General features: G+C 31.7%; 1 protein-coding gene across 2 annotated transcripts in view; it reads right to left on the bottom strand.

The window, feature by feature from the left end:
• Positions 1-14,629: 14,629 nt before the first annotated feature.
• Positions 14,630-17,745, bottom strand: part of LOC130890691 (arginine kinase 1) — a 41,259-nt gene continuing 38,143 nt past the window's right edge. For both annotated transcript variants that reach the window (XM_057794923.1, XM_057794913.1), the window contains 4 exons: positions 16,055-16,233; positions 15,673-15,984; positions 15,238-15,614; positions 14,630-15,181 (listed from right to left, as the gene is read on the bottom strand). In XM_057794923.1, the coding sequence (XP_057650906.1) occupies positions 14,969-15,181; positions 15,238-15,614; positions 15,673-15,984; positions 16,055-16,233 (1,081 nt within the window). In that variant the 3' untranslated portion in view covers positions 14,630-14,968. The remainder of the gene's footprint in view (positions 15,182-15,237; positions 15,615-15,672; positions 15,985-16,054; positions 16,234-17,745) is intronic.

A 17,745-nucleotide genomic window follows, 5' to 3' on the forward strand; every position in this document is an offset into this window, starting at 1 on the left:
CCAACGTCATGACAAGATAACCACCAAAAGCTAGTGTTGTGATGCGGTATATCCTGTTTTTAAATTAGGAGAAAACTTGAATCTCATCACTAGAAATTAGTAAAAACGTGATGGATTGAAAGCGATGACATAAAATACCAGTCATATTAAAATTATACAGGCTGGAAATAATGAACAACAAACTAAATAATAATTAACCTAATAGACACACGGTAAAAGAGCGAATGCATATTATTGAAAACGAAAATAAAAATACATTGAATTGAAAAAATTAAGTCTATAAAGAATTTAAATGTCTGTGACTACGTTTGTATTAAGGTTAATAACAGTTGACAAATTTCAAAACAATGATAATATCTGAATCGTTTCTGATCAAATGTAAATAATTCAGAATGAAGGAACCACAATGGACAAAAAGTCTCTAAAATCGGTGACTGCGTTATACAAGGACTTTTCGGATACTATGATCGGATTGACCCAATCATGATCTCTAACCTGGATCACTTTCATTGTTGTTCGAGAACCGATCGAGTAAATATGGGACAGGGGGAGGACCATTGAAGATATTTGTGGAAGATGATATCGACACTTGTATATAAGAAATAATGCGTTCGCGAATGATCAGTATTGAATCAAAAATTGATTCCATTTTCCAGGGAACCAACATAAGTAATGTACTTAATATTTGAACCACTGTGCCACCATGTGCCGTCTTTTGGAAACGGATCTTCAGGTTGTCGGTACGGTTCTAAAAGCTGTATTGAAATTTTTTCTTCTTCATTCAAAGGAGCACTGTAGTTTGCAATATCACTGAATGTTAAGAACAACTGTCCTTCTTCTTTATCATCGGAATCTTCGCTTTCTCTTTGGCTTTGGATTAATTAGATATAATTTCTAACTCTTGAGTCCATGTCTACAGTTAGGTACGTTGATTTGGAAGTAGTAGGAAGAACTGTCCATTCAATCTCATAATCATTAATGTTTTATTTAGTCTCAGATGTAGGGAGTTTACAAAATGAATTAATTTCTGGCAGTTCCCTTACTTTTTCTTTTATTTCTTTCTTTCTTTTTTCCACTAAGCTCATTCGACAATATCAGTTGATATTTGATCACTTCCCAAAGTTAGCCAGAGTAAGAAGCAGAAACAACCGTAATAAAAGGAAGCCACTCAACAACAAACTTCAGATACTAAAACACTAAAACATAGGTAGAAAGTACACAACAACACAATACACTTGTTACTGCAGCGACTGCTAGACAAGACCAAAAAAATACTAGAGTTGATGCCTTGTATTGTTTTGACTACCACTGAATGCAGAACGATCATGGAAAGACCGAGTTGAACTTCTCATAAGTTGAGGAGTAATCGTTATATCCAGGCACTCCTCTGTAGCTCTATGCTCGGCTGTTCCAAATTACAATAACGTAACTAATTAGATGTTATTTTTTATTTTTAAATATGAGTATATTTTTAAAATACAAACGAGGCTTTGGAAGACGATGAATACATAAATATTTGAAATCTCGGAAAATATATTAAAGTTAGTCTACATTGGTGTTTCACTCTACGTTCCCAATAAGAAAACGCTTATATAATATATATATATATACATATATATATATATATATATATATATATATATATATATATATATATATATTTAAATTGTAACGATATCCTAGATTATGAGCGTTTTCTTATTGGGAATTTGGCAATGAAACACCACAGTCGACTAACTTCCGACTAACTAATATACATTCCGAGCTTGCGAATACTTATGTAATCATCGTCTGGAAAATAATAAAGATTTTTCGGGCCATTTTATATTTTGTTAATTCTTGTGAAAACATTAAATTCATAAGTTTCGAAACTCAATATTCAAAATGACGTCTTTTTTGAATATTGAATTTTGAAACCCCTTAATTTAATATTCATAAAGTTGATATTCAGTTTTTCATGATATTCCTGTCCTTATCAAAAATATTTTGATAAATACCGAAGTAGTTTGAAACGTCAATTTTTACATATTATTATAAACTGATTTTCATAGAAAAGAAACCTAAAATCAAAAAAAACTATCACGAAAAACATATAAATAGTTCGGAGGAGTGATTAGCTAAAGAAAATGATTTCCAGTTTTTTATCAGGTTTACTTTATGTTGTACATAGAGGCTTTTAGATTTCCCAGGATCAGAATCTCTATAATATCCACAACTGTGACCAGTAACTGTACCATTTAACACAAACCTGATTTTATACCATGTTTTGAATTTTTTATGTGCATAAAGTTACATTGACATTGTACTTGAGTATGCGTTCAATTTCTTCATATTATTACGAACTCGTTCACTGAGACAGACCGTGAAGCCGGTCCTGTTCAATTATGTTCATCGATACTAAAGTTTGGTAAATGCGCCGGTTACGCGGCGGAAATCTCTTTGTATTGTTTTCATAACATGTTTACATTATTTTGTGGCTGTTTTCTAAGTTTTCTAAGGAGGCTTTTTTATTTGTTCACGACAAATTAGATGTTTCCAGGAATTTGAACATTTTGTAAACGGAGCTAGAGTATATAAATGAGTCTTATCCTAGTAGTCAGTATATCATTTGATGTAGTAGTGATCACATCGGAATAGTAAAATAAAATCTAATGGTTATTTTAAAAAAATTAGATAAGTGTTGAGTCATAAGTATTAATGCACAGTGAATAGTTTAGTTTTAGTCTTTTTGTAAATTACGTAAGCTAGATACACAGCGTATATAAATCACCCTACCGTTTGAAAACTGTTTCACTATATAAAAAAAACATTACAATATCGTTGTGGTAGGTACCTTTGACTCCCTTTTTTTTTCATTTTGATCAGCATCTGTGTTTTTTATTTGATTATCAACATTCGTTGTTTGTATATTTCGTCTCAGCTTCCGTTCCCATTAAGTGTAGTATTACTGTCGTGAAAAGTTAATGTTGATATTTTGGACTTGTTGATATAATAGCAATGCTATTATATCCTGCAAATTTTTCCTGTCGCTTTTCTGTTTTTTTAATGCTTGTATTACGTCTATAACTTTTCTTTTATTCCTGGAGTATCATGAAAATGAGTAGGGATTTACTGGTATTCATCAACGATTTTAGAGAAAAGTTTTCATTTATCTATCTATTTACAACTTTAGTAACATTAGTGAAGAATTTTTTTGAATGTGTTGGCAATGTCAAGTCCATTATTATTTTATTTTCATCAGTAATTATCACCTAAGAGTCTTGAAGATAGATCATTACTTACATTAAGTGGAAATATCAAAAGATAACAATAGTGTGATGATTTTCTGATTTCTAATTTGTTTAGTTTTTCCGGTGAGGTGGATTTATATACAATGTGTCGTGCTGACTTAATTCATTTATTTATACACTATCATTAACTATATTAACTATTCACTTTCCACTAAATTATACATTGAAACTTATTACTACACTTATCTAATTCTTAACATAATTCATTAAAATACACCGTTTACTTTTCTATCTCAATGTGTTCAGAATAACATGAGATTATTTATAGATCGGGCGCTGGATGGAGTTGAGTGTGCAAAATGTGAGGACCGCATTCGGTGTATGGCTTTGAACTAAGAAAAGCATGCAGATTATGATTCTGGATGTTGCCAGGAGCCATATTGGTCAATTTTTTTACACCCCACCCCCTTAGACGTCTAGTAAATGGACTGAACACATACTTTGATATCATTATAACGTTTGTTTTAGTGAGAAGATACTTACAGCTTGTCAAGTGAAAAAACAACAGGAAAATTAAAAATAAAAACAATTATTATTGATTAAAAAAATTTTTTTTCAAAAAAATCAAATTTTCATAAATTATCTATGAAAAAATGATAATTATCAATCTTTTTTATTCTGACAATCGTTATTTATGCATTTGCATAAAGAAATACAATAAGTATGTAATTTTTTACAAGAGCAAGCCATTGTTTTACAATTGGATGCACATTTACACAGATGAATCAACAATTCCAGCAGTGGTTGCTTAGACATTTGTCGTGGGTACAAATTACCAACATTCCTTTCATAGCCTAAAAGGTGTTATCAATTGTCTGTAGTTGAGTTTGGTCAGCATTTATCCATACATATGTTTGTGCTGAAGCTCTTAATAGATGTTAATGCATCTGATCTGCAAATAACTTTTAATGAATTTAAGCCGAAACCGATATTTTGGGAAATTAACTAATACCGAAGATCATCAGCTGTTTTTTTTTGAAAAAAGATAGGTGCAAATGTTTTCCAACTGTTTTAGCTGTTCGACTTAACACTTAGGTATGGATTTCCCAAATGCTTTACAGCTTCTTGTAAGCCTTTAAAGCATAGTTTTCGAGCCAAATCTGCTAGTCGAATCGCAACTACTCAGAGCTTGTAATGCTGGCAAAATACCACAAATATTTTCTCCAAGGGATTGAGCAGCCAAATGACATCCTGAAATGAATTTTTTCTTATAGGAACCGTCGAACCATAAACCTAAACAGCCTAGACGTGCAATCTAGTTCCAGAAGTAAATTCCGAGAATGAAAACATCTGTATCAGCACTAATGATTATGATATGGCCAAGTTTGATTTTCACTGCGTGAAATATGTGAAAACATCCTTGAATCCGCTTCTAAATGGTTAGAATTCAGGTCAGATACTTCAAAAAATGAAGAACCCTGTAATTTGTGCATATCTACATTTTCTATAATTGCATCTTCTATTTCAGTGAGTTCAGCTAGTCGCTTGGCCAAGAATGACACTTCAAAAGAGTGAAATGGGGAAGGGGAAAAGGGAAACGGACCAGCACAGCTGCCGGCAACATGTGATTTTCTATTATTTATAGCATATTTGCCGGTCCTCACATTTTGCATACTCGACTCCATCCAGCCTCTGGACTATTACTGACTTCTTCGCTGATAAACAAGCGAGTATTTATACCAACAGGAATATCCCGATTATTCGATTCTAGAAAGTAAACAAACAAATAAAAAGCCCCTCGTAGAAATCGATTCTATAAAAGCCAAATAAACGACTCGCTGCTGCATATAAAAAACATGTAAACAGCATTCTCGAGACAGGACAGGACCAACCTCACGGTACATATCGTTGATAAGTTCGTAACAATAGTAATAGATTTATTGTGATCAAAATCATAACATGTTTTGTATTCAATGAATTAAATACATAAACTTTCATTGTCCTCAAAAAGAATTATTTTATTATTTAATTCTTTGTTTCTGTTAAATTATTCGATAAGATACCTATGTGATTTGTATTCGGTTACAATGTAGTAACCATTATTCTGCGTATGAACTACGCATTACTTTAAATCCAAAGATTGTTTAAACGTAACTGTTTATTTTAATAGTAGTGACCATACATCTTTTTACATTCGTAATTTTATATAAGATACACCTACATAAGACATAACATAAGTAAGTTATTTTTTCTGGACTTCTATGGAAACTTTTGTGACAGTACAGACAACAAATAAGAAACATTAACCAACATAACATTAAGGGCGGATCATGCCGGCTGCCTTCAAATCTCATTATGAGTTTCAATATAAACATAAAATGATATCAGAATTATACAACCAGGAAAATAATGAATATTATTACAATAATAAACACAAAAACGCTAGCGATTGAACGTTTGAACTCGCTGCTCCCACACTCAACAGTAACAACACAAACAACTTTGTCCAGACCAGGATGAAACTACGTGATCCTTCCAATTTTTCGTTTCTAAGCAGGTAGGTTGTCTTCTGCAGATGGTTCCACTTATTCCGTTGTTACAATTCATAACTATATTCCTCATCCCACTTAAACCAAAAATGATGGGTGATTCTTTGTAAATTCTGATATTGATTTAATCTGTTCACAGGAGTATCTCAAACCTCGACATCGTGGAAACTGGCGACAGTACGACCAATCAGAAAGTGCGCAGGAATGAGAACGTCATTAGGATCAGAGACAAAAGGGGTGAGTGGCCTTGAATTTAGTACTGATTCTATCTGGTACAATACAGTCGAGAATTATTCATAAGTTAATGGAGTAGGATTTAATACTCTTTTTAGGTGGTTTTTATACTTTTAACACTGAACTCCCAAAGTGATGTGAATTTGCAGAAATAAAGTGCCAATATAACCTTCTCCGATGTAATATTAACAACATATTTACAATTTACGCGCAAAAGCTCTCCTAATCTTTGCATTCCATCGGATGTGCTGAACACATGTAAGGGTTTTCCCCCGACTTGTTACGAATCTTCTAAAAGTGGAAATAAATGCATCTGTTGTTAAAGAAGAAACTAATTCCATGAGTACAGCCTTAGTGGCAAAACAAATGAAAAGAATGATGTAACATTTTGTGATTTTATTACCTCTACATACTCCATCCTTAATTAAGAATGGACCAGCATAATCAATACCTATCGAGTGAAAAGAATAATTAAAATCGGTTCTTTGCATTAGGAGAGAACCCATCAGCTGATTTCCTGGTTTAGCTTTAAACCTAAAAAACTTGATACACTTTCTACCTATGTATTTTGATAAGTTTTTACCGTTAATTGGCCAAAACTGTTCTCTTACAACACTCAGCAAAAGCTTTGGACCTGCATGTAACAGCTTTTTATGGTGATAGGATGTTTTTTAAATGAGAATTTTGATAAATGTGGCCTATCTCTAACTCTAATCAATCCTTATCATCTATGAATGGAGCTAAGCTCAACAAGCTACTCTTTGCTTGTACATGTTTACCAGATTGTTATAATTCAATTTCGTATGTAAAATGTTCAAACTGAACCATTTTAATTAACTTGATTAATGCTGTATCTAACTCGGTAATTGTTAAAGAGTCATAATTTCTTTCAAATTTTGGTTATGTGTAATTATTCGTAAACCGAAAGCATCAAACTAAGACTCTATTTAGTCTATTAAATAAACGAAAATTCATTATTAAAAATATGTTTTGACAACTGGATGCATCACATGAACTTATTTGATTACGTGCTTCTAATGTATTATCCGTGATACTTTCAAGTGAAAGTTTTGGACACTGGTCGAATCTCAAAGATACCCATTCAGGACTATGCCATCAAATATTAAACTTTGCTAAGTGATCTGGTAAAAGACCACGTGATATTGAATCAATATTATTTTCAGTAGATCGAATGTAATACCAGATTAGTTGAAGTTTGAATTTCTGATATAAGATTTGCGACATTAGGTGACAACAAAATTTTAGAGTCACACCAGTAATATTTAGATGTCAGCTTTACATTAATAAACGATTTAAATTTATCCGCTGATTGAGCTGAGAGTAAAGCTGCACAAAGTTTTAAGCGCGGATTGTGTTAACGTGTTTAAATTTATTTTTAAATCGTTACCACTTTGTAAACTAAAGGTAAGAGATTCATCTTACCCTAGACGAAGTTGCCATAATTCTTGAATTGCAAATTTAGCTATAATGATTGTGAGTGCTAACAAAACTGAAGATCATATAATTGAGCTACTGTTGCAATAACTGTCCGTTTTGTTATTTGTAATTGATTGTTTAAGCTGAAGGTGTAGAAAAATGAAGCCAAAACTTGATTCCATTGATTACCTAGCATCTTGTTTACTTTATTACATACTTTAATAGTTTCATTTGCTACATTATTAACGTTGTCGTTAATAAAGTCTACATTACTTATTACATTACTTATCCAGTTATCGAATTTGTCCCTGTTAAAAGTTTATCGACAAAGAAGTCTTCTTTGAATACCCTAGACTCGTTTGGAAAATCATCCTGACTGTAAAAAGATAATTGCATAAGAGGTCGAATTGCTACAAATGGTGTTGCTGTGGTGCCGTATGTAACAGTGTTCAGTTCGTAATGTTCTAAAGTTTCTTCAGGATTTTGTCGTCAAATTATTCGTTGATATTGTTTATGAACAGGATATGTCCATACTTGGCGGGAAATTTTAACTACGTCACTTATCAGTACATAAGTATAGGTTCTGAATCTTCCAACAATAGCAAATATATCATTTTCTCTTGTTGGACCTGTACACTGAGTTTCATTAATTGACAGACCAGAATTTAAGTTACATGAACCATCAAAGACCACTCTCAGTTTAATGGTTTTACCAGAAATTTTTATAACTGAATGGTGAGGAAGACAGAATCCCCTTTTGGAATTAGATTAAGTTTTTGTCATATGATTGAGTGAATATTCATTGATGATATCAGAGTACATTGCATATGAATTACCTATTTCAGTTGTATTAGAATTAAACGGGATTTTGAGATGGAATTTTCCATCAGCCTCCCGAGTTTCTCTATGTATATGAAGTGTTCTATTAAGCATTGACATTAAATAATGGACCTGACACAACCCATAACTTTGTCTGTTGCAATGTTAGTGACTTCTGACGTGTTTGTCCCACACACAATAGATCATAAAAAGTGCACCTAACGAATAGTTTGCGATTTGAAATACATCGGGTAATAGTGAGTAACCGTTATATTTTGATTGTATTTTTATTTGTATCTAAAGTGTAATATGACATAATCCTTGATTATTGCCACCTAAATTTGCGTTAGTGCAAATTTTATTTAGTTTCAAAAGCTCACGTGCTCGTTCAGAAATAAAATTTGACTGAGACCCGTTAACGAGTAGAATTCTTGAGTTTCTCCCTGGTAATCCAAAACATTTATTAATGCAGTTGATAACAGAACCCGTGATTCTAGAACAGCAGATACTCAGTTGACCACTGTATTTTTAGAGCTTTTATTAGGTATTACCTTTGAAATAATATCCTTAGATTTGTGTAATAATGTGTGAAGTCGAACATTTTTACAAACCTGGCAACATGATTTTAACCGACAAGTACTTATAATATGTTCCTTGCGAAGACAATTAAGACACACCTTTAATTATTTTGCTATGTCATTGCGAGAAATATCATCTAATTGCATAAAGGATTCACAATTTTGTGAAAAATGGGATTCTTTATAATACTACACCCATACATATATTGGATGATTGAATGTAGTAACCGTTTTTGTATTTCGAATAGTATTAGACTGAATAGATGGTTTATGATCATTTGTAGATTTACGTTGACCGACTGATCGATATATTTTGCCTAGCGTTTAAAAATTTAAGAATTCATTTAAAGCTGGGACGTCCTATATATTTGAAGAAATATTCAAATGTCATGTCAAGCTTTAAACGTGTTAATATTTAGTTTACTAGTAGTAATTGGTATTAACAAAGCATTCCACGACTCAACTGGTTACTTGAAAGTCCCTCAATGGAATATGAGATTCTCTAAGTATTGTTGGAATATCTAAATGAGCCTAAACAAGATTATTAATAATACGCCTAGTGCTTTTTATCTTTTTTGCAATGATTCATAAGCTATATATAAATCAAATTCAGTTGTTTCTAATGCCCTAATTTAACATGCTGATTCACCCTTCAAGGATACTCGTAGATGTGTTAGTATTTGTACTCTAGATATACTTAAGTTATAATGTATTAACGCATTAAATGCATCAATGAATTCATGTTTTAGTGTAAACGTAATGTAAATGTTCTTCTCTGTTATAACCCACCATAAGTTAGCCATATTTCAGATTTCTCTCTATGGTTCAAGTACTTGTTCCCTCCATGGCTGGAATAATGAAAGGTTAGGCTTAATAATACAATATTATAAATATTATCAGTTTGTATGGATAGCTTCATTATTTTGAATTCACGTGTTAGTGTAAATGTACCATCGAAAGAAGGTAAACTAATTGTTTGCATTATAACATAGTCACCTACTGGTCTGTGACTGTCTGCAGAAACAATACTTCCTTTTGAATGAACAAAGCTGTCAGGACTTTCTCTTCCAACATTGTCCGGCATTGATTTATTAAAGTTATCTGTTAACTATAATTTGTTTGGCTAGGCTTGTTGACTTGTAATAAGAATCTTGAAATGTTTCTGTTCCTTCCATATCTTGATCATCTCCTAACATTGCAATTTCATTTTGTACCCCGAGAAATAGATCTTGTAAGGTTTCAATTTTTGCTAATCTTTGTGTTGAATTGGTGACGTCAATGCTTGATAAATTGTTAACATCTAATTTGGAAGTTAATGAATAACGTTCACCGCCTCTTGAAACTGCTGCGGTTACTAACTAGAATTCTTAGCTCCTGTTCGCCATTGAGGTTTAGTAAAATAAAAAAAGGAACTTACTTGTGAACGTGGGTTATAAGATTTGTGTGGATAGAAAGAATATGTAAGCTCTGCTGCGATTATTAATTCTAAAGTTTACGTTTACCACTACCTAACAATTAATCGTTATTTTAGATAATTTTCAACGTGTTCAAAAGTATCCGGTTCAAAGGACCAATGTATTTGATTACAATTTAGTACCCATCATTCTGTATATGTATGTGCTGTGCATTACTTTGAATCCAAAGATTTTTTAATAAACGTAACTGTTTAGTTTAATAGTGGTGGGCATATATATCTATTTACATTCGTAATTTTATATAAGATAGACCTACATACAAAATGACATAAGTGAGTTATTTTTTTTTGACATCTATGTCAACTGTGATAGTACAAAGAACAAATGAAAAACAATAACTAGAAAGAAAACCAACACCTACAATATTTTTCAGTGTCTAAAATAGAATTTTTTGTTTATTTAAATCTTTCGATATTTTTCCTCCACATAAATTGATATTAGATTAGTCTTTTCAGAGAATTAACAAATTTTAATAACACTTTTAGAGGGATAAATCAAATTACCCATATTCTTAATCCTTATTGAAAAATAGGTTGACTTAATTTCATTAGACAATCACGTCAATCAATCAAGACAAGTTATCAGTGCACTGATGATAATGTAAAAATCTTAAAAGGCAGTTTACTACAAATCCTGTTATAGATATAAATAATAATAATCTTGGCAATCCCAGAAAAATTGGTAAAATAGGGCCATCCAAACTCACAACAATTTGTACTTTTATTTATACGTTGGATGGCGGATGAACTATTTAATATTGATAACCGTTGGCAGGGAATACATATCCCTTAAAACTGTCCCTCAATTTAAGATGATTTACAATTTTTTTGTATATGCCTTTGAATTTTCGCGGTTGGATTATAATCGCTCCTACCATAAAATCTTACATTTGCGAAGAATAATTCAAGATGAAGTTGACTAAATTTAAACATTGGAAAATATTGCAATCAATTTGTATCTTTGAGGTCCTTACATAAAATTTGTAGACTTTATATTATATATATTATATATCTATTATAAATTTCAGAAAACTTGTTTTTTTCATAATCAGTAATTTATAATTATAAATTATCAAAGATCTCAGTTTTGTAGCATGTATCTTCTAAAAATTGAAATATATAAAATCCTTATTCACTTTATTAAGGGGCCTATTGAAAACAGCTGAATTCGTGGAATTGAACACATCAAATCAATCAAAGCTTTCCCCGAAATTGGTTCTAAAAAACAATATAAACACATCGCTGCTATGATAAAAAGTAGGGAACGTACGATTAACTTAACGTTTCTTAATTTTCATAATTCTGGCCATATATAAAAAAATAATATTCACTCAACTGTAGGTAGTAGTTTGTGCTTTATAAATATTAAAAAAGCATGACAGTGAACAGATCAGATGACAGTTCTTCTAGGTGGAGACCAGCAACTCTTCCTGTAGTCTCAATCCACTAATTCTTGCAATTGATCTTTCTTGGAAACCTTAAAAACAGATATCAAAAATTTGAAGAGAATTTCTAATATTCATACATATTTTGTTGGGTCTTTGACGCCGCCTACATAGAATATAAAAATCAGAGTATTGGTTCTGCCTAAATTTACGACCCCGAACAATAATCGAGATTAAGATATAGATAATAATAATTTTATGGTATATTTGCAAGAAATTTACCTCCATTTTCTATGTGGGAAACGTATGTGCAATATACTTAGATACCTTAACTTGAGATAATTGAAATCTATCTTATAATACTTTTTTGAATCAAATACCTCAATTATTATTAGCAATACTATTAAGCAGAACAGAAGTTATTAATCATAAACTTGAAGTAAATGGTATGAAATAATTTAAGATCTCGTAACTTCGAATAAGTACAGCCCAAACTATTCGGTCATTTTACCGGGCTCTGAATTTAAACATACACAAATTCTTTAGTAATTTACCTATGAAATGTTACATGAGAAAAAACTTTGAACCATTCGTAAGTTGAAAACTGAACGTTAAATGTCTTTTGATAACACGTAAATTGTAGGAACACTTGATCAAGACTAACATGCTCCGTCATATCCTACCATAAGCCATATATCATATTTTTCTCTACGGTTCAATTACTTGTTCCCTCCATGATTGTATGAAAGGAGGTTAGGCTTAATATACAATATAAGTTTGTATGGATAGATCCATTATTTTTAATTTGAATATTTTGATCATATCTTATTTAGATTGAATTATTTCAATTTAGCAAATTGTCTAAGTAATATCTTTACATGAATCTGCATCATCAGCTGGTTTGATGAGGTCTTCTTCTTCTTCTTCTTATTTTAAGACTACGTCTTGTGTTTTCAAAGAGGCAGCCTAAGTTGTGACTCCGAGGAGCAGCTCTCATACCAGCGCTTTGGTGATCTTCCAGGCGGTCTACTTGTATTGGGTCTCTCTTCCTTTGCGATTTTCGCCAGTCGATCGTCGTCCATTCTATTGACATGATCTCTCCATGCTCTTCTTCTAGTTCTGGCCCATCTCACTATATCCGGAACGTCACACATTCTTCTAATTTCATCGCTCCTTATTCTGTCTCTTAGTGTTTTCCCTGTGATTGAGCGTAATGTCTTCATCTCGGTCGTTCTAAGAGTCCGCTTAGTAGTTGCAGTGTCCGCCCTCGTTTCTAGATGATGAGGTTTACTAAGAAATTATTCTAACTTGATTCATATCGGCGGATTCTCATGAAAGAATCAATTGCATCGAATATTTTTTTTGTTTTTACTCGGTACTTGTTATAATAAAAAGAGGAAAACAGGTGCTGTCCAAAGAAAAAATCGAGGATTGGGTTTAGAAGTACTTGTCCCCATAGATAATTTAGACAAATTTTCCTCTTTGTTTTCGTTTTGTTATAAAAGCGTTGCGGTATTCAAGAAAAAGATTTTTATTTTATATCACTATTAACCAATCTTGTGTATTGAATGAGCGCATTCAGAATAATATATTTTTTTATAAAGTATTGATTCATTCAGTATATTCTTTAACTTGGGTTGAAACAAATATTCAATTTAGCAAAAATGTATTATCTGACTTAACACAAGAAGCTTTATTTTGTATTTATTTATTATGTGTTAAGTGATAAAATCAGATCAAAAAATATATGCTGGCTTCAAAACTAAATTTTCTGTAGTCCTCATTTCAGACAAAATCTTAGTACCGCTTTTCTGTAAAGTTGTTTCCTTGTAGATTAACATACTATTACAGAACATGATCCATATTGTCTTCTATATATTTCTTTTGATTGTGAAGGTATTTCTGCATCTCTATCTCTAAAATCATCAGATCTGCTGATAAAACTTGTGACCTTATTGGTTGTTGTTGGTTGTTCAGTTTTAGATATATGAACCATTAATAAATCTTGTTCTAAGCATTATAACGATTTGATGTATCCAAAATAATGGTACAAAGCCGCTCTGAAAGCTACTCGCCATAGCCATAGCTGTGAAAAGCGACGTGATAATGGATTTGCTGTTGAAAGGCATGTGTAGAGCAACGATCCCATACGCACAGGATTGCTTATTCCCATTTAACTCTATGTTATCCTCCCGAAAGGCACTATAACACTGCGTGGCATGTCACAAGTAGATCAGAAATGTTTACTTACTTGAGATTTCATTGATAGCTCGCGCTATAAAAATTGTTTTTCGACAATATTGTCTATATTTTTTCAAGTTTTCTTTTTATCGTAAGGTTGAAGGACTAATTTAGAAGGTAGATAAGCTTTTAAATTGTCAATGAATAGCATTGATGTAAAGGTACACGTTTTTCAGTATACTTCATTATAAATATTTGTGCTCACCTTTCTGATACATTCAAACCAAAATGTTCTATTTAAAATTTGAGTTTGTTAAAATAGTTACTCTGGAAACCCTCGGAAGGACAAATGAAAATTAACAAATGATCAGGTTTGCAAAAATAGAAACAGCTAAAATTTAAATTCAAAAAGAGAGATTATTGAATGAGACATTGGGATTGTCTTCAGGTAGTTCTATTTCCTCTGTGAATACTTCAGATCGATGTAGTCCCACAATTCCAGATTATTCTGAAAAAATCTTCCAGAAGCAACTGTAATTGTGTTGATTGATTGTCTTTTACATATATAACATATATTATAGGGACTTTTTAAATAGTGGTTTTTATCAAGTCTAATCAATTTTCTATATCTAGTGTATATAATAACTTTATCAAGTATTATTTATTAATAAGAAATTTGGGATCATATCGAAAATGATTTCTCTCTACAAGATGAAGAAGGTATAATATGAAACATATTCAATTTTTAAAATAATACTTATATTTTCAGAGTCAAAATAAAAATAAATTATGAAAAATAAGGAGAAAATTCACTGTTTGACATTTTTATTACCAAATAATCTATTTAAAAAAGTATCGACGACTAGAATGAAGCTGTTTTAGATATATCAATATCTTAATATTTCAAAAACTTAATAGAGCATTTTAAAAGCAATCTCTGATGACACCTTTGGCAAACGAGATACTTTAGAAAATACAACTGGACAACGATATATATATATATATATATATATATATATATATATATATATATATATATCATTGCTTACAATTATTTTGAAATCACGAATCGTTAGGAAGTCTACAATTCTTTCTCAATTTTAATGATTTCTTGGATACCGTCGTACATTTCTTTGACGGCATCAAATTCTGTAAGACCCATACGTCTCTTGTTTGAGATATCGTAGACACCTCCCTCAGCTTCTGTGTGTTCACCACGGGTACCACGAACTTGGAGGTTGTATTTTGAAGCAAGTTCTTCAAGCTTGGTTTTGTTAGCGGCCAATTTTGGTACCTATAACGGTTCAAAACTTAATTGAAGGAAGAATAAGAAGAAAGAAGAATATGTACCTTGATATGGACAGAAGCGCGAACAGTTGTTCCCAAGTTAGTTGGGCAGAAAGTGAGGAAACCAAGCCTGTCATTGTGAGAGAAAGGAATTCTCTTTTCAATATCATTTACCGCAGTTACGAGACGTCTATAAACAGTTCCCAAGTCTCCTCCCATTTGCATTGAGATAATACGAAGGTGATCTTCTTCGTTGCACCAAACTAAGAATGTTTTGGCATCATTGTGGTAGATACCACGTCCAGAAGGCCAAAATCTGCAAGCGTTAGCAGCTTGCAAGAAACGATCACCTTCTTTGAACAAGAAGTGATCATCGATGAGTTTTTGTTGAACTTCTTTACTCATGCCAGTCAATGGGTAGAAGGTACCTTTCAACTCACCTGAGAAATTATTAAGTAACTCAAGTAATGGGCATTCTGAAAAACTATCAAAAGTTACCTTCAAGTCCAGAAAGAGTACTGGAAACTTTTTGTTCCATTTCTTTGTATTGTTCTTCAGTTAAACATGGGTTGAATGGGTATCCTTCCATGGAGCGTCCGCATCTGACACGGGTGGATACTACATATTCGCCAGTAGGATCGAGATCACCAAAAACGCTTACATCACCCCAGTTCTTGGGAGGATGCTTGTCGGTCTTTTTGAATCCACCATGGTAGTCTTCGATGATGGGGTCAAAGAGGTCAGCAAAAACGGTGTAAGCTTCAGCATCGGGGGCGTAAATACCTACTCCAGAATCATGGTTTTCCAGGCCTACAAATTCAAATTCGTAAGTTCTTGTTCTCAGAAACATTCTTATATAGAATAATAATATACAACATACCGGATTGAATGACATCAAGAAGTGTGGAACCGAATGAGGGAGTCTTTTTAGTCTTGAGATTGTCAAAAATGTCTTGGGTTAGATGTTTTTTCAAGAGGGATTTTGAGTTAGATTCCTTGAGTTTAGCGAATCCACTTTCAAGTTTTTCCAAAACTGCGGCGTCAACCATGATGGCTTTTCTGTAAAAAAATCCATACTTTTATATTAATTTGTTCATATAACAGAATTCAGTAAATACAATTTTTGAAAATACTTATTTAGCCTATTTTTCACTTATTGGAATATAATTTAGTAGAATTGTTAATTACAGTTTAAATTAAACTATTGATTGATCCACATAGAATATAAAGTTTTAAAAATCTTTGAACCGTCTATCGTGTCATCATAATTTATAGAAATGAAAATAGCTTCAATGGGGGCTTAAGATTTTTTTGTATTTACTTGAGAATTCTTTTCGTAGATCAGTGAATACAGTTATGAATTGAAATTCATTTTCTAAAATGATTATAAGTGTGTTTGAGAATATATAATCTATGTATATAATCATATTTACTGAGCTACTTTTCAGAACATTTAACCCTGAAACCCCGAGACCAAAGCGTTTTGCAATAACAAATCTTACACATCTTAAGAACAATACTGCATTAATATTATTATTATTATTCGCAACAAATATACACATTTTTTTTGGAAATATATTCAGTGAGAATAAGAACTGTTACATCTAGAAGGAGAAAGTATAGATTTGTTGGCAACATCATGATCTTTAGAGCAGGCTATAATAACAATATGACCATTCATCTTTTACCAGTGTACAAATTTTAACATTTTTTCTTCGATCAAATTCGAATTATTATCTCGGATGTGATACTAATTTTCAATAATACTAATTACTTTTTCTATGCATATATTTTTTTCTCTGATTTTGGTTATTTTTATAAACATAAAATTATTTAATTGTAGAAATCAAAAAGTTTTTTTTAAACCTATTGAATTGCTGTGTAACAGATTGGAAACATGCTTATTTAAATATTTCAATATCTAATAAAATTTGGCCACAACTTGGAGAATAGTTATAAAAATAACCTAACCTTAAGGAACTAAACCAAAGTGATTGGCCAAAAAAATGACACTTTTGATATAAATGATGTTTGTTATACTTTTCAAGAGCTTTTTACGTAATACTTTGTTGTTTTTGTTATTGATTTATAAATGAGGATATTAGGCCAAACTATTTGACTATAAAAATATTTTAGTTTGAACTATATAAAATATTGACTAGCAAAAAGGTGCCGTAATCGATTTAAAATGTTTTTGAAACCAATTCGCTCTTCGATTTCAAGCGATAACATTTCCGAGTTCAACTGGTTTTTTGCCATAACTACCAAAGAGCTTAAGCCTAATCGCTTTGTTGCTTATTGGCAATGAGATAATATTTATTTCTTGCACGGTCAATTATACTTTTATCTTTATTTATCTTCACACATCTATCGAAAATACTCAAAATATTTTTTATACATCAGTACAATGACAGTTGTTTCCTTTTCTTCAATAAATATATTTTTCATATAAATAGATCCGAAGTACCACCAATAAACTTTCCATATCACCTAATTTTGTTCCATTTCGAAAACAAAGGTAGTGTTTGGATTCTTACACAAACGAAGTAGCAGCTCCGACTATTGTCTTCA

Source organism: Diorhabda carinulata, chromosome 1, assembly GCF_026250575.1.
Source record: "Diorhabda carinulata isolate Delta chromosome 1, icDioCari1.1, whole genome shotgun sequence".
Classification (NCBI taxonomy): Eukaryota; Metazoa; Arthropoda; class Insecta; order Coleoptera; family Chrysomelidae; genus Diorhabda; species Diorhabda carinulata.